The 20,619-nt window shown below is 53.8% G+C and overlaps 1 protein-coding gene across 4 annotated transcripts in view; it reads right to left on the bottom strand.

The window, feature by feature from the left end:
* The window catches only part of RBM19 (RNA binding motif protein 19), a 121,465-nt gene that overhangs the window by 85,025 nt on the left and 15,821 nt on the right, over positions 1-20,619 (bottom strand). For all 4 annotated transcript variants that reach the window (XR_011250032.1, XR_011250031.1, XM_069558310.1 and 1 more), the window contains exons 15-20: positions 16,897-17,097; positions 15,300-15,429; positions 8,544-8,713; positions 7,650-7,710; positions 3,657-3,736; positions 1,743-1,798 (exon numbers count right to left, since the gene is read on the bottom strand). Coding sequence is in view for 2 of the 4 variants with exons in the window: in XM_069558310.1 (XP_069414411.1) it covers positions 1,743-1,798; positions 3,657-3,736; positions 7,650-7,710; positions 8,544-8,713; positions 15,300-15,429; positions 16,897-17,097 (698 nt within the window). In the remaining 2 variants the exon portion in view is untranslated. The remainder of the gene's footprint in view (positions 1-1,742; positions 1,799-3,656; positions 3,737-7,649; positions 7,711-8,543; positions 8,714-15,299; positions 15,430-16,896; positions 17,098-20,619) is intronic.

Genomic DNA, 20,619 nt, shown 5'->3' with positions numbered 1-20,619 from the left:
TACTCCCCTCCTGCTCTCCCCTGAAACCAGGTCATAACAGACAGTTCTTCCCTGTTCTCTCCTGGATCACCTGCTCTGGAGGTAAACCAGCTGCTGTGCCATGAGGACACCTGTGCAGGCCTAGGGAAGAGGCCAATGTGGTGAGGAATTGAGGCCTCCTGGCAACAGCCATGTGAGGGCATCATTTTGGAAGTGAAACCGTCAACCTCAGTTGAGCCCTCGGATGAGACTGCAGCCCTGCTCAGCATCTTGACTGTGACCTCCTAAGAGACCCCAAGGCAGAACTTCCGGCTAAGCTGTTCCTGAATTCCTCACCTTCAGAAACTGTGAGATAATAATGAACATGCATTGTTTTAGTCTGTCAAGTCTGGGGACACTCAGTTGTAGTGTGACAGGTAACGAACACAGCGGTGCCTGTCACATCTCAAGTGCTCAAACGCCACGCGCAGTGACAGTGCAAAGAGCGTCAGAGGATGTCCCCACCTCTGCAGAAGGCCCTATCAAACAGCACCACTCCAGAAACCCAAGGGTTCCCCCTCCAGAGCTCCTGAGAAGACTGTCTGGTTCCCAGCACCAGACTTTCTGTAATTTTTGGTTGAATGAAAGAAAGACTAAATAAACACGGCCTAGGAGATGAGAGCCTGCAAGATGACTTCAGCCTGACTCCCTGGAGTCAGGGGACTGAGAAGAAAAGACCAGTATCACTAGCTGAGGGATCACGTGCAGGGCAAGTGCCAAATGCTTTGTGCACCATCTCCAGTTTTCACATTTTACACGATGGGCAAAGTCACCCCCCCAAGGTCATGGAGCCCCCGGGATTAGAACCCAAAGCTGCGGAGCTTAAAGCTTGGACTCTCACTCTTAAGTCATGGCTCAGGAGCCTCTGTTAGCTTCTGGGGGCTGCCGCACCAAGCCTGCTTCTGGCTGAAGACGCTCAGCATGGCATGGACCAGGATGGGTAGAGACCACCAGATGTGGCCTAGGCAGGCTCCACAGGCAGCATTAGAAAAACAGACAGGGAAGGAAGAGCGATCAGCAGCTTCAGGTGAGCTCACCAATCTGCTCAACGACCACAGTGAGGTGGGGTGGGTGGCTCTGACAAGGACAACGATGATAACTCTGACCCCTTACCTGCCGGCCGCTGTTTAAAGCACTCCTGGTGTATGAGCTCAACGAGGATGTGCGAGCAGGTGAAGACGTGAGGACAACACTAACCCCCCCAGAAGACCTCCACCAGTTCACGAAACTGTGGTCTGCTTCCATCTCTAACACCTACGGAACCTCTTTTTAAATTAAGCAGAGGCTGTCTCTGGGCACTGTTGTCCGGCTCCAAGAAGGAAAGCCCCATAAAGACAGAAAGAATAAGACGTCTAGGTCTTAATGCTGCTTTTGGTTCATCGAAGTGCCAACAATTCGCGACTGACTCTGCCTTGGCTCACTGATACCAGCAAGAACAAGCAGGCTTTGCTTGCTTCTCTGGCCCGTGTTCCTTCTGTTGTAATGAATGTGTATTATGTGTCTACTCTGGGGACTGGCGCCGTCCCAGTTCACCAGGGGAAAGGGCATTGAAGCTGGCACGTGGGGCACCCCCTTGATCAGGAAGGGGCCCCAGGGGTGAGAGGGGTTGGGTCAGGGAGGATGTTAAAGGGCCATGAGACACCCTCTGCGGCACCAGCATCAGGGTTAAAGGGACAGATTCAGATCCAAGGGAAGGGGCGGCGGGTGCGGAGGTGGACACTCACTTGGTGGCTCGTTCCGAGATCCTCACTTCCAGCTTGTGGCCGTCCACGACATGACCCTGTGAGAGGACACAACATAGCCTGTCCTTCTGTCTTAGAAACACGCGCCCGTAGTCCTGTCCTTTGCTGGAGCAGGCTTTGGCTGAGCAAGGGGAATCGCAACGCCAGGGGGGATTGACTGTTTCAGGGCAGAGAAGCCTGCTGGGGTCAAGGACTGAGAAGGGTTTCTCCCAGAAGTGCCTCCTGCCGAGTGTGGGCAGCAGCTGCTGGTGATGGGAGACCCAGCCCTCTGAGTCCTTTCAAGCCAAGAACAGCCTTGACCTTTAAGCCATTCAAGGGGCACAGTATTTTCCATTGTTTATAAGCATTTTCAGGCCAAGTAACCCCCTTCGGTCTGGTTTCCAGAGAGAGAGTTTGGTTTGAATTGCAGGCTCTTGGAAAAAAAAAAAAAGAATTCTAAATCACAGTGGAGATGCCTTTAAAGCGAGGCTCTAACATGGGTCCCTTAGGCAAAACTGGTGTATTAGCAAAATTACCCTTGAAAATCCTTTAAATCTTCCGTAAAATACAGCACACATAGCCTTGTAGAAATGGTTTTGGGTGGCAACATGCCCATATGGAGCACACAGCAAGCCACCGAACGTAACTCTCCCATGTGCGGGGGAAACCTGAGACTCCTGGATCACGTGGACAAGAAAAGATGGACCACTGGGCGTGCACAGCTGAAATCCACTTAGAGTACACGACATCTAACGACACAGTTGGACTTCCAGTGTCTCTTGAAAAAAACCACAAACAAAACAAAAAACCGGAGAAGATGTGGTATGGCTAGGGCCCACCTGCCTGTGAGGCAGTAACTGGCTGAGGCCAAGACGTGGTCCCTTTGGATGGGGGGGGGGGGGGGGGCACCTCAATTCTGCTCTGGGTGATGCCAGCCCCTGGGCTAGTTTACACGGCCACCCTGGCCCCGTGGGCACCTGAGGTGGAGAGCAGAGGAGAGGCCACCCCCGTCCCAACTCCCACCGAAACCCAATTCAGCTCTTTTGGGAGTCACCCTGGGCCAAGGAGCGAGTCGTCAAAATTCTACAAAAATGTCTACAAAAACAATCAAATGGGCTAGGCACCCAGTTCCATTTCCTTTAACCCCTAAGGCCTTTCTCTTGACCAGCAAGCTCTACTGGGACAGAATCAGTTACCTGGAGGGTCCCTATGATGAAGTCCAGCTCCCCAGAGTGGTGGCCCCGTATGGGTGCCCTTACCACCCAGAGTCCAGCCAGCACACATCTCAGAATGAGAAGCCGGGAGGGCGCCACCCTGGCTTGTAAACTCCACCCTAGTCAGCTCCATTTCATACTGCCTGCCCGGCCTAGACAGACACAGGCCGTTCCAAATACTGGTTTAAAAGGGATCGTGGACCCGTGGGGCCCTTCCACGCTCCCTGCATTTAGAAGCCTATTCAAGAGGCACAAGCATGAGCGCCCAGCCTGTCCGCAGTGTCCCCCAACCCTGGCCACCACCCCACACAGCAGGAGACATGGCAGGTGACAGTGGGAACCAAGGGGGTCTCCAGAAAGCAGGCACACAGGAAAACACGGCCCCTTACCCCCTTCCTGCCAGCAAACCCAAGCCCTTCTCATGGCTTGGTCTTGGTGTGCCTTCTTCAGAGGTCTGCTTCACCGGTCTCCCCGAGGCCTGGCACAAACCAGGCTCTTCTTGATCGAGAGTGTGAATGAGAGCACCGCAGAGACTGGGGGAGCCGAGGAAGCTTCAAGGCCTCAAGCTGCTGTTGCCTAGGGCCTTGGAAGATGTGGACTTGCCTGCGTTCCTGCTCCATCTCAGAGGCTGGACAGGACACCCGGCCCCCCGCGCCTGCCTAGCGCCACCACAGGGGGACCCCGGCCGAGACCCCCTGCTTACCTGGAGCTGCTTGAGAGCTTTCTGTGCCTGCTCCGGCTTCCTGTATTCCACAAACCCAAATCCCATGGACAGCAGCACTCCTGAAAGAGACAGAGTTGGGAGTCGCACCAGGGCGCCGGGTGGGGAGGAAAACAAAGAAGCTGGGAGGACCAAGTTCAAGGGTTCCCAGGGGCCCCCTGGACGTCCCCTCAACTCTCTGATTTCTTCACGCCCCTCTTGGTTTCCAGAAAGACCCCAGCCCCCGGTGTGCCGTTTATTACTGGTCGTCTGGAAGAATCAGCCAACGCGGTTACAGAGCCGCCACCTGAGGCCTGGCGGACTATTAATTAACAGATGATAGACACGATAATTAACTTTGTGATAGAATCCCGTCTTCCAGAGGGAGGGATGACCGCCTTTGGGCCAAGCAGCAAAAAACTCTACCCAGGCAGTCCCCTGCTTCCTTACGTAGCGCACAGAATGGACACATGTGACAGAGTCAAGGGCGCCAGGGGCTTACTCTCCAAAGTACTCCTGACCGTCCAAGGGCCTCTGGTTCCCAGGTTTCAGACATCAGCTTGGGACAGGGAGGGTGACTGTGTTAGGTGACCCTCTCTGGCTCCCTACTGCTGGGGCGTGAGTAGCAAGAGTTCAGAGAGCCAGGGACAGTGCAACCGTTTATATGGAACTTGGCTTCCTGTACGTAAACGTGTATAACTGCGGGGACGCACGAATAAGCTATCTCTTGACATCTCGCCCTTTTGACACAAAATGGGACGCCAATTACTGACTGTATTCTGTATTCTTTTTCACAGCTGCACTCAAAGAGGGCTGGTTCAAGGCTGATGGGCTCAAAGGAGGTTCCAAGGTATATCATTACTGACTCAGTGGTCCTCATCTCTGCATCTCTTCGTGAGGCTGAGCCTCTGCCATGTGCCCGTGTGTCTGCACTTCCGCTCACAACCACGTGTTGTCACAACAGGGGTGCCCAAGGCAGGAAGGCATTCCACACAGCCCAGATGTGCACGGCTCTCTGGGCAACGGCAGGGAGGCTCAGATGGAACTGCTGGCTGACGCGCCGCACCGCCCTGTGGGGACTTCCAGTATTTGCGTTGTCAGAGGATCTGTGCGATCTCTGTTCTCAGGGTCAATGGTGTGGGTGGTGGGTGAGGGGTGTCTGTGCATACAGGCTATTTAAAAAGTGCATCGAGATGGTGCAAAAGGCAAATACACGAAGTCAAGTTCGTCGCCGAGTCACTGACGCTGTGCAGATCCTTTCTGCCCCTCTCCTGCCCTGGGAGGCTGACGGCCACAGTCAGCACAACCTGGGCTCCCTGGCCTTCTGGTTTCCTGTTGGGTTTAGCCAATGGGAAGCCCTGATTTGAGATGGGTGGGTGGAGGAGAGAGCGTTGAGGGTCCTGGTTCTTTCCAAGCACTCCACTGTCTCCTTGCTCTGGTGTGTTCTGGCAGCTCCAGTGTCCAACCCACACCCTTGGCTCTGCTGGTGGCTCTTCTTTTCTGAATATTTTTTTATTCGGCTGCATGTAGGATCTTTAGTTGCAGCATGTGGGATCTCGTTCCCTGACCAGGGTCGAGCCCCGGCCCCCTGCGCTGGAAGCATGGAGTCTCAGGCCCCTGCCTGCCCTCCATCCCCAGGGGAGTCCCTGGGGGTCCCTCTTCTATGGCTCTGGCCACACGACTCCTTCCCCCACAGCCTCTGGGCTCAGCCACTGCCTCAGCATCCCATGGGTCTCAGCCCAGCTCACGCCCAGGCACTTGGTTCCTTCATTACAACTGTCCCCTTGATGACCCCAGCTCAGCCAGCTTTCTGGTTCCTCTAGAGCCCCTTGCTGATAACAGACACCGATGGATGAGCCCAGAGAGCAGGGCTCTCAGAGACTCTTGAAAGACTGTAGATTTGGGGAGCTGCTCACGACACTGAAAGACCAGATAACTGCTCTAAAGCTGAAGAGTGTTCTGGGGGGGCCGGGAGGCAGGCTCCAGAGGGGCAAAGTGACACCAAAACCCGCAGGAACAGCCTCAGTGGAGTGGGGGACCCCTCTGCAGCATGACTCCCGGGGATCACCAGATAACTGCTCTAAAGCTGAAGAGTGTTCTGGGGGGGCCGGGAGGCAGGCTCCAGAGGGGCAAAGTGACACCAAAACCCGCAGGAACAGCCTCAGTGGAGTGGGGGACCCCTCTGCCAGCATGACTCCCGCCCCAGACTTCAGGGATCACCTCTTTTCCTGAACCCGGTACAACAGAGCCCTCATGTTGCTCACCTGCTGCCTGCATTGCAGCCTTTCCGTGTAGCCTAAAGTATGTATGCAGTTCTTGGGGAAACAGGGACGTTACAGTTTGAACTGTGCCCTACCCCCACCCCTCCATTTGTATGCTGAGGTCCTAATCCCTGCCTCTCTGAATGTGACCTTATTTGGAGACAGGTTCCTTACAGAGATAATCAAGTTAAAGATGAGGTCATTAGGCTTCCCAAGTGGTGCTAGGGGTAAAGAACTCTCCTGTGCAAGAGTCGCAGGTTCAGTCCTTGGGTTGGGAAGATACCCTAGTGGAGGGCATGGCAACCCATTTCAGTATTTTTCCCTGGAGAATACCATGGACAGAGGAGCCTGGGCTACAGTCAATGGGGTCTGAAAGAGTCGAACACGACTGAAGTGACTTAGCGGCAGCAGGCTAAGCCCGAATCCAATTAAGACTGGTGTCATTATGCAAAAGAAAAGGGGTGGTGGGAGCGGGTGGGCAGGGGTACACGGGGAGAATGCCGCGTGAACATGAAGACCTTACCTTGGAAGCCGAGCAGGGAGGCTGGAACACATCCTCCCTGACAGCCCTCAGAACAAAGCAACCCTGCCTGCACCTTTATCCTGGACTTCCAGCTCCCAGAACCGTGGGAGGGTGAACTTCTGAGGTGGAATCTACCTGGTTCCTGGTGCTTCGTGATGGCAGCCCAAACCGATACAGGGGAATGCCCCAAAGCCTGTGCCACGTGTCTGCTTCAAACTCTCCAAGGTGCCTCTGGGAAAAAGCACAGACTCCTCTCCCCAGCAGGAAGCCCTTCTGTGATGTGGAATCAGCCTACCTTTCCAGGAGCATCTTCTGCCCCTTCGGTACATTCCCGACCTGTTACCACAGCCCTCTGCTGCCTCCTTCAGCCACACACCCCACTAACTGCTCCGTCTCCCTCCTCTCTGAGTCTCAATCAGACATGGAGAACCCCGGGCTGGGCTCCTGTTCAGCCAGGCCCCCCCGGGCTCTCATCACTAGCTCATTTATTTCTCAGGACACAGTCATGGGCTGACCCACATGGTATCCCTACAAATACCCCAAATTGAAGGGATGGGGACTCTGTGACTGCAAAAAAAAAAAAAAAAAAAAGCAAGGGCCAAGGGCCTGTCTGTCATCTGTAGGAAGCCAGGGCTGGAAAAGAAAAATAGACCAGAGGCCAAGGGACTCGTGAGACTGCCCCAGGTGGACTGGAGGGATGAGGGTGCCTGGCCCAGGCACCCCAAGGCCAGTGAGGGGCGTGGGTGACTTGGTGGAGTGTTTCAGGTGCCCCATATCTGGGTGGTTGGTCTTGGGAGGGAAGCAGGAAAGCCCAAGATGGGTCGGTTCCTGCCCCTCCCTGGAGGGAAGATCCTCCAGGAGCACAGAGATGCTGGGAGGATGGAGAGGTGTCTGCCGCTGAACAGGGTCAACCCTGCCAGCCCCCTAACAGCCCTGCTCTGAAACCACTCCTGACACTCCAGCGTGGCAAAGGGTCTCGACTCAGGAGAACCTGATGTGCATGGATGCTCCCGCTGGAAACCGCGAGTCTTCAGGGACCCAGAAAGGAGGACCATTTTGGACGAGCCAGACAAGAGAGTGTGGGGCTGGCAATGCTCCGAAATGATAGGAGACCTTCAGAATGAGTGGGTGAGAGGCACCCTCACCCCTGCCCGGAGCAACACCATTTCTTTCACAATTGTTTCTCTCTGACTGAGCTCTCATGTGGAATACCTGCTTTGTTCTTCTTCTTGGAGATGGAGCAGCTCTTCACCGCACCCACTTTGGAAAACACCTGGAAGAGAAGGTCGGCACGTGTCACCAGATAATCCTGCAACTGGTGCAGGCGTGTCTTGAAACAAGGGTCCCCAACCTCCAGACCGTGGACTGGTATCTCCAGTCAGATCAGTGGCGGTGCGAGATCAGAAATAAAAGTGCCAAGAAATGAAATGCACTTGAATCATCCCAAAGCCATGGCCTCTGTCCTAGTCTATGGAAAAATTGTCTTTCACAAAATCGGTTAGCGTCAGAAAGGTTGGGCCCACTGACTGACGAAAGCCGGAGGGGACCCAGGCCACCGCAGGCGTGGGCAGGAAGAGAGGAAGATCGGAGGCTCCTGAGCTCCCCATCGTCTTCCCCTCTGTCCCCTCCTATGAATGCAACACTCTCGGCCAGCAGGGTCTCCTGGCAGGGTTGCCCCCGACATGCTCACTGCTGTGCCCCTGCTTGGCTCTGTCAAGCCAGGAGACTGCGCTGGCCTGGTGCTTACGTCAACCTCACAGACACCACGTGGGGAGGGGCCTTGTCTTCTGACTGCCTCTTTCACACCTCATACACCTCCCTAGGCACCCAGACAGGCCCTCTCGTGTGTCACGGGCACGTGGACGCCTCTCCCAGCCCCCACACTGGTCTGGCCACGGCTCAGATCTCTGGGTGAGATGTCTACCACACAGCCTAGCAAAAGAGTCAAGCGGGTGGCTGTAGGTTATTCATTTACACACTGCCGCAGGTCTCGCTTCCAGGCGAGGGGGTGGGGAGTGGGAGATAGATGCAGGGACCACAGGGATGGATCACCAGACTGGAAGTCCCGCCCCCAACCCATTCCCTCTGGGCCAAGAAGTCACTCACTCCCTTCAGTGTCTCCTCGGTGGTGTCAAAGTTGAGATTTTTGATAAACAGAGTGCACCCGGGAAGGCTCTCTTCCTCCTCCTCTTCCTCTTCTTCCTCCTCTTCCATCTTTGCTGAAGCATCGTGTGCTGCTCTGTCCATCGGCTGTTCACATTCTGGGGTCTCAGCGTCTGCACAGGCCAACCGCCCCCCAACAAAAGAAATCCATTAAATAATGTCTTACTTGCCTAAGCTCCAGGACCTAGAGCACAGAACCTGCTGGACCAAGGGGGATCAAGAGGGTTCTGCCTCTGAGTGGCCAGCGTCAGGAAGGGACAGGACTCTGAGACTCTGGCTCGTGCTGGGTTTTAGCAACTCTTGGGGGGCAAAGTGGGGGAGGGGAAGAACCCATCCTGCCCCGTCTTCAAGAGAAAGGAGTGCGCAGCACAGACCAACAACCAGGAGCCCTACCAGACAAAGCAACATTCATCTCAAGGAACAGCATTGCAGGGGAAGGGAAGGGCAAGTGTGAGGTTGTGAGTTACAGGGTGGGTGTACGGCTGCAACTCAGGCCACTGGTCAGCCCTGGTGGCGGGCGAGTGTGGAAGCCTCTCGAGGCTGAGAATCGCATCAGGACCTCCTGAGAAGTTATGCTGCTGGGAAATGTGTTCTATTTGGGTCAACCTCCCTAGTTTCTTTCATGATCAGGGTCTGGGGACAATCACCCTTCCCCCACATACAGATTTTGGAAGCTCTTCCCTTACCGAGCCCTACCCCCGCCAACCACCACCACTTCAGGGAAATCAAACCTCATCTCAGCCATTCTCCAAGGCAGTTCATCACCACCTCTCCAAGGCTCCCTCCCCCACCCCAGGTCTGAGCCCTGCACACAATGGGGACCCTCTGTTCTCTTGTGAACACTTGCATTCAAGTAGTTCAAGCCCAAGGGAGCTGCTGGGGTTTCAAATCTGTCCCCTGCATCCTCATGCTGAGCACCAGAGCCATCCCCATCTCCCTGGCCCTTTCTGATGCAAGCCCACTGCCAGCCAGTCCTAATTAAACTTCAACCACTTTGTCATGAAACAACCCTTTCAAGTCCTAATGGAAACAGCAACAGTGAGGACTTTGCCATTCCACATCAGTTGAACGGGCAGCCTCTGCTGTTGGCACTCCCTTGGAGGTAAACCTAGAATCTAGACTCTCATTCCAGGACAAAAAAGAAGAAATCTACATGAAGGCTCCCTCCCCTACCCGAGAAACTCACACAATTTACCCAACAAGTGACTCCGTGGGGTGGCCATTTGTCCCCAAAATTCAACTTTCAAAGCAAAGCGGGGTGGGAAAAAAGTATTGTTAATGATGGGGAAGATAGCTATGCAGAGAGGCTGAGACTCCAGGTTCTGAATGAGAACTTCAATCAGAAAGAAGACCATGACCTTCAGCTTTGAAGGACACCCGCCCCACTGGCTCTCCTTGTGCCTGATGTCTTGGAGACGAAAGGAGAAAGGAAGAGATGCTGATCAGATGCCCCACCGCGTGCATGGGCTGGGCCAGGCACTGTAAGGACGTTATCCCATTGCTGACTGCAGTGGCCACATCACCATAAATGGGAGGGGCCCAAAGAAAGTCACTGCATCTGAACCCTAAACCCCAGGCATCTTCAGGCTGGGAGAGGGGTTCATGGGAGACTAACCGAAAAGAATTTTTTTCTGCAGAAAAGACTGGTGGGATTGATAGTGACCAGCAGAGCTCACGGCCATTTAGGTGGCAGCCTGTTTGTGGCACCAGCCAACGGCTGTCACGTGGGAAGATGGACCCAGGTTATGGACGGGTGCGCAGAGCTTCCACAAGAAGCTGCAGGGTCATGGCTAAGGGCACAGACCTTGGAGCTGGTAGCTGTGGGGCACAGCCTGGCTCTTTCTGGATGTGGGACTTCGCAGAAGTCACCAAACCTTTCTGTGCTTCCTTCTTTCCATTCAGAAAAGGGGAAGAGCAATCACACAGTTATAAGAGTTAATGCACAGAAGCCGGGGGAACAGTGGGCTGGGGGAAACGCTGTGAATCCCTAACTCTGAAGGCCCATGGCTGTGAGAGGCAGGCTGGCCCGTGGCAGGCTGTAGAGAACAGCGGGTGCCACAGCTCTGAGTCCAGGGGACCGTGTCTCTGCTGGCCACGTCCCCGGGAAGGGCTTCCTCCTCCCTGGGTGGCCAGGCCCTGCTGTGGCCCACGCCCACATCTAGAGAGGTGCGCAAATGGCCGAGGACGAAGTCAGAGGTCGTTGTGAAGTGCGCTTCCTCCCCTGACCACCAGTGGGCAGAGGACAGGAAGACTGGGAAGGAGAAAGGATGTATCATGAACCAAATAGATGCTTGCCAACGACCTCACCAGGATTGAAGAAAAGAGGGAAGAAGCAGGAGCAGGATGGGGCTGGGGGTGGGGGTGGGGGGTGCTGGGGACCAGGGGGGAGGCTTGGAAAGCAAGGTGGGGTGGTAGGGGGCTGGGAGAGGAGGGAGCTGGGGGGTATGCTTCCATCTGTGGTTGGCACAATAAAATCCAGTCACGCGTCGCCACATGGGGCTTTATTATAATCGGGCCGCAGAATTTACGGTGGCTCCCTCCCCTTCCCGGCTCTGGGCGCGGAAGGCTGACAGCACAGACTGTTATCAGTTGCAAGCAGCTTTTCAGGACCTCCCCCCACTCGGAGCCCTTTATCTGGAGGTGAGGGTCTTGGTTGTGGAGAGATAAAACACACTGTCCCCCTCCCTCGAGACGGGTACAGAGAATGGAGGGCTTTGCAGAAAAGAAGGTGGGGGCAGGGGGAAGGGGAGAGGGGGGCAGTGAACAAAAAACTCCATCCATTCCCCTCCTGCTTGCCTTCCTGGGGAGCCTGGGAAAATCCAGGGCTGGGGGCTGGCTGAGTCCCCAGGGCCAAGGGGACGGGAGCTGGGGAAGCTTCGTGGACAGTGTGTAGAGGGCGGGTGTGGGGGAGGAGCGGGTGAAAATGAACAGCTCGGGACTGTGTATGTGATTCGAGTATGAAAGGGAACAAAAAAAGGTGAAGGAGGCCAGGAGATGAGCTCTGTGGGGATCTGCCTGCCGATTTCAGTGGGGCCTGAAATCAGCACAGGCGCGCTTAACTTCTTGGCCCCAAATCCCCTGTATTTGCCACAACTACAGGCTTTCTCCTCCCTGCTCCAAGGCCGCCTTTGTGTGAGTGGCGGCAGGACCTTGGACAGCAGCCCCTCGGAGGAGGTAGGGCCTGGTCTGGGATGCTCAACACCTGCACTCTGGGAGTGGGCGGGGCAGTCTTCTGACCAGCGTACACTATTTTGGCAAAGCCTCTCCTTGAAAGGCTCCAGAATACTCTGCGTCCAGGGCCCACATCTATGACTGTGACAGCTCAGCTTCCCCCTAAAAGCTCCCTCTGTCCCCCGATCAGCCTGGGAGCTTCTGGGGAAAGTGGTATGTGTTAAGCCCATCCTGGTCACTCCAGCTTAGCAGCTGGTATCTGGCTGATCCTCAGGGCTGAATTCGAGACCATCCGCTTCAGCTGATGGTGCTGAATTAGGCAGGATGCGGGTCAGAGTAATGGTGATGGACGGGCGGCTTCTCACTGCACTCTCACAAATGCCTCCTGCCTGATGTACAGATGCAGAAACAGCCTCGGAGAAGGCTGGCGGCCTGCCCGGTCACAGGGCTGGGAGAGGACAAGGAAGACAGAGACTTCCCCAGGAGCCATAAGCCTCACATCCTGAGGACCCAGAGTGCTTAGTGCAGGGCCTGGCGGGGAGGAAAGGTGGCTTTGGCCCGTGGACCTGCTCACCAACCACTTCCTGCTTTCCCACCAGACACTGGGCGCTGCTTTCCCAGGGGCTGGGGTACAGCAGTGCGCAGAAGCGGCACTCGCCCCGCGGGATGGATGGCTAGTGAGGGAGTCGGACAGACAGGAAGTGAAGCCGTAAGGATGCACATCTGAAAGCGATAAGTGTTTGCAACAAAGTAAGAATGAGGTGAGGACTTCCCTGGTGGTCCCGTGGTTAAGAATCTGCCTGCCGATGCAGGGGACGTGGGTTCGATCCCAGATCGGCAAAGATTCCACATACTGCCTCGGGCCAACTAAGCCCATGAACCCCAACTACTGGGCCCACAGGCCCTAGAGCCCGTGCTCTGCAACAAGAGAAACCACCGCAATGAGAAGCCCAAGCACCACAATCAACAGGAGCCCCCATCTGCCCCAACTAGAGAAAGCCCGCGCACAGCAACCAACGCCCAGCACAGCCAAACCGAAATTAATTTTACATGAAGAGGGAGGCGAAGGGGTGGGTGCACACTGGCACCCATGAGGGGAGCCACGGCATGACTGCCACGGATGGCACCACGTGCTGCGGCTGAAGGTAACGACGGAGAACAAACCTTCCAGCATCACCAAGCTCTACCACGTGCTGGGGCTCGGGACACAAGGACAAGGACGACCCGGCCCCTGGCTCGGGACACAGGACAAGGACGACCCAGCCCCTGGCTCAGGACACAAGGACAAGGACGACCCAGCCCCTGGCTCGGGACACAAGGACAAGGACGACCCAGCCCCTACCTTTCACAAGGGGAGATAGAGAAGCACAGAAACCTTCTTTCCTGCTTTCATTCACTCCTTGGAGTGAATTCATCAAGCCACCCTATGCCTGGGGCCCCACGGGGTGCTTGGCACCCAGCAGCAAGTGAGATGGCGCTCTACACCCTCGTGGTTCATGCTCCAGCAGCTCTGGATGTTAAGCAAGTGAAACAAATGAATAGGCAGGATAAATACAAACTGTGACGAACACCACAGAAGAAAAGGATGGCGTGACAGGAGGGGAGCACCAGGACAGGTACAGAAGGGCACGGCCACGTGGCAGCAGCCACCACGCTCAGTGGTCACCAGGGCAGGGAGAGGCCTCCGCTGGGTCTGTTCCCAGGACCCTCACTCCTGGCAAATCCGTGCTCTAAAGGAGGACTTGCTTTTGGCAAAAAAACAAGAGTCACGTCCAAGTTTAATAACTTAAGTGAAAATCAAAGTTGGCGATAATGTGAGGCTGATGGCTGATTAAGAAGAAATCGTGATCACATAAAGAAAATTTGTTTTGAAGAGAGCATAAGCAGGTTGGAAGAAAAGGCTAATCCAATCCGTAGACAAAAATAACTCACAGACGGGGGCCAGTGAGGGACTTCTGAAAGATCTGTATCCATGGTTGGTAACCCCAATGGGGAGGGGTGCTTTGGGAGCCCTAGAAAGCAGAGACCGAGGAATTTTCCTTCCTAATGGAAATGAGCCTTCTTGTCCAGGGGTTCCCAATGCCTTGTAGCAACTGGGCCAGTCCTGAAGGAGGTTTTACCAATCCAAGACGAACTGGGAAATGCAGACAGCTTAGGGAGGTTTGTGAACAGCAAGGTCTATTCAATCAAAGGGCTGTTCTTTCATCTGAGGATTTTGTTTCCCACTGCTCACTTCTCCCACTCCTATAACACCCCTTCTTTTATTAGGGGTAGATGGGGGATGCAGTTCTTTAATCCTATCTGAATAAACTGGCAACCTGATGGTAAGATGGGGGTAAGGAGGAGGGGTATTACCGATGAGATCTTTTTTTAAAAAATTGTTTCTTGTTTTTATTTATCTATTTTTGGCCAAACCAGGTAGCACGTGGGATCTTAGTTCCCTGACCAGGGATAGAATCTGTGCCATACCCCTACAGTGGAAGCCTGGAGTCTTAACCATTGGATTGCCAGGGAGGTCCCCGGGCAAGATCTTACTGTCTGGTTAAGGGGCTGCCAGGTCCTCTCTAAAGATCTCAGATTCTAGGATGGAATCATGGGCCTCTGACCAAGTGGTTCTCAATCGAGGGCTGCACTGTCCCCTAGAGGACACCTGGCATGCAGGGGACATTACAATTACAGGGGACGCTCCTGACATTCAGGGAGCAGGGTCAGCAAGATGTCTTACAATTCAATTTGCACAACAGGGCTGACAAGGAAGAGCTGTGCTGCTGAGCGCCAGCAGCGGCCCCTCCCCACCCAAGCGTGAAGCGGGTGGGGTCTCAGGTCCCTCCCCTTTCCTGCCTTTGCAGTCACTGGACACCAGAGGGCGCCATACCATCCCAAGGACCCAGAGACTGAGTATCTCTTCCAACAGCCAGGCTCACCTATCCTGGCAGATGTATGAACGAGCAGGCTGTTTTCTCTTGCTCTGTTCTGAATCACTTCTAACAGATTCTGCTGCTATTGCTGCTAAGTTGCTTCAGTCGTGCCTGACTCTGTGCGACCCCATAGATGGCGGCCCACCAGGCTACCCTGTCCCTGGGATTCTCCAGGCATGAACACTGGAGTGGGTTGCCATTTCCTTCTCCAATTCATGAAAGTGAAAAGTGAAAGTGATGTTGCTCAGTCATGTCTGACTCTTAGCAACCCCATGGACTGCAGCCTACCAGGCTCTTCCATCCATGGGATTTTCCAGGCAAGAGTACTACAGTGGGGTGCCATGGGTTCTAGCTGCCTTTTTCCCCCTTTCACAACCTTTACTTGACAAAAAAAAAGTCAGCCTACCTTAACCATACCCATCATTTTTACGTTCTGTTTTTTAAGGACAGTTTTCGTGCCTATAAAATCCAAGCGTCAGGCACCCACCAGTCTCAGGATGAAAAAAGCTTTCAACCAAATACCCGATACACAGTTTGGTGCTGCCCCCAGCCCTCCGTCCTTCCCCTGCCTGCTGCCTCAGGACACCCTGACCTCAGACCCAGCTCTCACCTGTCTCTGGCTCCATCCTGTCTGTTCCCGCTGGTTCCACTGGTGCGTCCTGGGGTTGTTCTTTCTGGGGGGTTGGGCTGGAAAAGACGCCCATTGGAGCCCACTCCAAATAAAGGGGGACGTGGTGGAACTGCAGAGAAGCAGGGAGGGGGATTCAGTCCACAACAGAGACCAAGAGCCTGAGGCTCAGAGTACAGGTGACCCTCTCCCCCCACCCCAGGGAGTGGAGTCAGGAGGAGGGGCACAGCCTAGAGCCCTAGGTGCCGCCTGAGCCCTGAGAACAGGGGGCCGTTGCTGCACCTCGGGGTTCAGGGGAGAGGTCAGCATCTGCTGTCACTGGACACATCTGTGTCCCCTCAACCTTCTCTAACGGGGTGTGAATGGGAAGCGGAATTGGGGGCAGAACCATGGATACAGGGCAGCCCCCTGGAGGAAGTACGGCAGGCCGGGGGACAGCGGCTTCCTCTCCTTCCACAGACACACACTCACAGAGAGTGCCTGTGCACACATGTATGTGCAGAGAGTTCTTTTTAAAGGATAAACAAGAAAAGCACTCAAGTGCTTGAGAGAGAGTAGCTACTTGCAGTGGGTTGAATGGTGGCCCTCCCAATGATAAGTCCATGTCCTAACTCCCAGAACCTCTGAATGTGGAAAAATGTGTGCCAAGTAAATGATTCTGAGATGAGGTCACTCTGGATTATTTGGGAGGGCCCTAAATCCAATGACAAGAGTTCGTGTAAGAGAAAAGGAGAGTGAAGATCTGAGTTGAAGAAAAGGAGAAAGCTGTGTGGACAGAGGCAAAGACTGGAGGGATGCAGCCACAATCCAAGGGATGCCTGGAGCCACCAAACGCTGGAAGCGGCCAGAAAGATCCATGCTCCCACCTCCAAGAGCCTTCAGAGGGAGCATGGCCCTTGGCCCCTGAATAGCTTGATTTCAGAGTTCAGACCCCCAGAATTGTGACAGAAGACATTTCTGTTCCTTTAAGCCACTAAATTAGTGTTATCATGGCAACCACAGAAAGGAATACACTAATACATATATTTTTTCCATAGTAACCAAAGGGCTTCCCAGGCAGCACTAGTGGTAAAGAACCTGCTAGCCAACGCAGCAGACATGAGACCTGGGCTCGATCCTCGGGCTGGGAAGATCCCCTGGAGGAGGGCATGGTAACCCACTCCAGCATTCCTGCCTGGAGAATCCTATGGACACAGGAGCCTGGCGGGCTGCAGTCCATGGGGTCACAAAGAGTTGGACACAACTGCAGTGACTTAGCGTACACCAAAAACCAGGAGGTAGCCTGCCTTTCGGCTTTCAACTAATTGTAGGTATAAGCCAACCAAGTACATGGATGATGGTTCAAGTTCACGGGGCACTAGGAAGCTGAGGGACCCAGGGTCGGCAGGGAACCAAGGCAGGCTTCCTGGGGGATGTTTGGAGCCTGCCTTTCACATTTTCATCCAAAGGTGCTGCCAGGGGCACAGTATGACAGAGACGGGTGGTTCCCAGCACATGCCAGGCCTAAGGTCTATGCCAAGATGGCCCATCCGTCAGCTCCCTCTGTCCTCTCCTGGAAGCGGGGCTCGGGTGGCCCTACCTTGGAGTAGGCCAGGTGTCGGAAGGCCTTGCGGGCCTCCAGTGGCTCCAGGAACTCCACGATGGCTGTGATGCCGCCCTCCGGCAGGAGCACGCGGCCCAGGCTGCCAAAGCGGCTGAAGGTCTCCTGCAGCTCAGCTGCCAGGGTGCCCGCGGGAAGGTTCTTCACCAGGATCACAGTCTTGCTTCGTTCGGCTGCAGCCTGCAGGGAGGGGACAGCTCAGGTGGGATAATGGAAGGGAGCCACTGGACCCCCAATGGCAGCAAGTGATGGGTGGATAAAGCCACACCAGGCGCCCATGTGACACCTTGGGTACCAGGCCCTTAGGAAGCTGGCCCAGGAGACCCTGCCCTCTCTGGAGGGGGATGAGGGGCAGGGATGAAGGTGAGGGCTCCGGGGTTGTACCCCCCTCCCACCCTGGGTCAAATTCCAGCCCCTCCACTTCTGAGGTGAGGCAGATTCTGACACTGCCTAACCACAGTCCTCACTGGACCTTCCGGAACACTCCAGCCAGGGCCGGGACCTGAATCCCTGCCCTCAGGGCCTCTGCCAGGAACTGCAGACCGCCTGTCACCACACGAGTGAGGAGTTAACACCAGGTTGAGAGCGGCCCACAGTCCTCTGGAGTTGGTGCGTCCCCAGTCCCTTGGGTGGGACAACTCTGACGCTGAGTTGGGTGGGTGTCCCCCCGGGAAAGCCTCAGCCTGCTGCCCCAGTAGCACAGCCTGTACTGGGCTCATCCACCCCCTTGCCCCTTCTTCCCTGTGTGTTCTGTCCAATGACTACCTGCGCTTGAATCTGTCTCTGAACTGGCTTTTGGAAGAATCCAAACCAAGATACCAGGTGTCCAACCTTGAGAAATGCACTCGGCTATGGCTCAGCCGATCACCTTCCACAGGGACACGGCACCCATTTCATGGATCATTCTGGGAAAGGAGTCTATTAAGTTGACATAAGCAAATTGATTCAGGATGAGTCGGCTAACGTTAGCAATTATTTTCTTAAAAATGAATGACAGATGGAGTATAAGAGCTGAAAAACTTAACAGGAAGAATTCCAGGCATGGAGTCTATCTGGGTACAAGTCTTACCTCAGCCACTGGTCTAATTTGAAACCTCTGATCAAGTGTTTTTCCTCTAGGCCTATATTCTTTTCTTTTATACTGGAGTATACTTGGTAAAGAATCTGCCAATGGAGGAGATGCAGGTTCGATCCCTGGGTCTGGAAGATCCCCTGGAGAAGGAAATGGCAACCCACTCCAGGATTCTCGCCTGGAGAATCCCATGGACACAGGAGCCTGGGGGGCCACTAAGAGTCAGACATGACTGTACAGCTGAACAGCAACACAGCTGACTTACAGCACTGTGCTGGTTTTCCGGTTATAGTGAAGTGATTCACTTACACATATATTCGTTCTTTTTCAGTCTTTTCCCATATAGGCAATTACAGAACATTGAGTTGAGTTTCCTGTGCTCTTTAGTAGGTCCTTCTTTTTTTTTAAAAAAGAGTTGTGTTTATTTTCTGGCCATGTGGCTTGTGGGATCTTAGTTTCCAGACCAGGTATCAAACCCATGTGCCCTGCAGTGAAAGTATGGTGCCCTAAACACTGGACCACCAGGGAAGTCCCCAGTAGGTACTTTTTGGCATTTTTTTGGCCACACCACTTGGGATCTTAGTTCCCCAGCCAGGGATCAAAACCCCTCGTGCTGCAGTGGACATGTAGTCTTAACCACTCTGGACCACCAGGGAAGTCCCACAGTAGCAGGTCCTTGCTGACTATCTATTTTATACACAGTGGTGTGTATTTATCAATCCCCAAACCTCGTGTATCCCTCCCCACATTTCCCCCCTGGTAACTGTATAAGCTCTTCTTTGAAGTTTGTGAATTTGTTTCTGTTTTGTAAGTTAATTCACACAATTTTTTAAAGATTCCACATGTAGGTGGTATCGTATTTGTCTTTCTCTGAATTGTTTCACTTAGTATGATAATCCCTAGGTCCCTTCATGTTGCTCTAAATGGCATGACTTCGTTCTTTTTCGTGGCTGAGTAACAGTCCATTGTGGATATGGATATCTTCTTTATCCATTTATCTGCTGATGGACATTTCGGCTGCTTCCATGTCCTGGCTGTTGCAAACAGTGCTTCACTGAATGTTAACGTGAATCTTCTCAAATTGTGGAAGGCAAAAGGAGAGGGGGGCAGCAGAGGATGAGATGTTAGATAGCATCAACTCAATGGACATGAATCTGAGCAAACTCCAGGAGACAGTGGAGGACAGAAGCGGCTGGCGTGCTGCAGTCCGTGGAGTCACAGAGTTGGACACAACTTAGTGACTGAACAGCAGCAACCGCATATATGCCCAGGAGTGGGGCTGCTGGATCATGTGGTTGCTCAAGTTTTAGTTTCTAAAAGAACCGCCACACTGTTCTTCACAGCGGCTGTGCCAATTTGCATTCCCACCAGTGGCGCAGGAGCGCTCCCTTTTCTCCACAGCCTCTCCAGCATTTATTGTTTGGAGACTTTTTTTGATGACGGCCATTCTGACTAGTGTCAAGTGATACCTGATTGTGGTTTTGATTCGCATTTACCTAATAACTAGCAATGCTGAGTATCTTTTCACGTGCCTTTGGCCATCTGTATGTCTCATTTGAAGAAATGTCAACTGAGATTTTGTGCCCACTTTCTGATTGGGCTGATATTGATATTTGATTTTTGATATTGCGCTGCGTGAGCTATTTATTTTGAAGATTAATCCCGTTGATCACATCAACTGCAAATATCTCCCCCCATTCTGTGGCTTGTCTTTTTGTTTTGATCATGGTTTCCTCTTCTGTGCAAAAGCTCTTGTGTAATTAGATCTCATTTGTTTATTTTCATAGCTCTAGGAGGTAGATCCAAAAAGATACCGCTATGATTTATGTCAAAGAGAGTTTTGCTTATGTTTCCTTCTAAGGGCCTCAGTTTGCGCATCTCCAAATTGGGCTAATGGCAACACCCACCTTTTAGCTATAGGCCTCCCGCGGTTGCTGTGAGGGTTGAGTGAAGAGAAGGGGACAGAAGCCATCGGCAGCGGGGGAAAAGCTGGGCACCATTGGGTGTTTAAGTGTAACTCACGTCACAGGGTGCACTGTTAAGAGGCATGGACTCTCGGGCCTGCATTCAAATCCAGCTCCACCATAGCCCAAGACGAGCGAATCTGTGACTGTGGGCCCTTCTGTACAATGGGAGCACAATGGTGCTGCCTCTCCGGGGTTGCAATGAGTGCGAAAGAATTAATAAAGCACATAAACGTGCAAGAGGGCTTCGGGAAGCCCTAGTCAAGACACTAGCACACTTTCTGAATTCATCCATCCACTCACCGACGAAATGCCCCTGCCCATCACTCCCACTTTCTACGCGCCCGCTTACCATCCGGCCATTTAATTATCCTTCTACTAGCTACCTGTCCTTCCACCTGAACCATTCTTTTACAGTGAAACTCTACAGTTTGGCGAAGCGAGGAAACTGCAGATTGGGGGTGTAAAGCCCTGAGACTGAGTCCAGGCTCCCACGACAGACCCCCTGTCTGGCCTTTTGGTCCTCCCATCTCTGCCCCGGACCTCAGGTTCCTAGGCTGTAAAATGCAGTGTGTGCGCGTGAGGGGGGTGCGGGGGGTGGTGATGGTTCAGGTGTTTCAACAGGCCCTCGAAGACTTCACTGTCCAGATACCTAAGAACCTCTAC

Source organism: Ovis canadensis, chromosome 17 (assembly GCF_042477335.2).
Source record: "Ovis canadensis isolate MfBH-ARS-UI-01 breed Bighorn chromosome 17, ARS-UI_OviCan_v2, whole genome shotgun sequence".
Classification (NCBI taxonomy): domain Eukaryota; kingdom Metazoa; phylum Chordata; class Mammalia; order Artiodactyla; family Bovidae; genus Ovis; species Ovis canadensis.
Note: the sequence above shows the minus strand (reverse complement) of the source record. Positions and strands in the feature narration are given on the sequence as shown.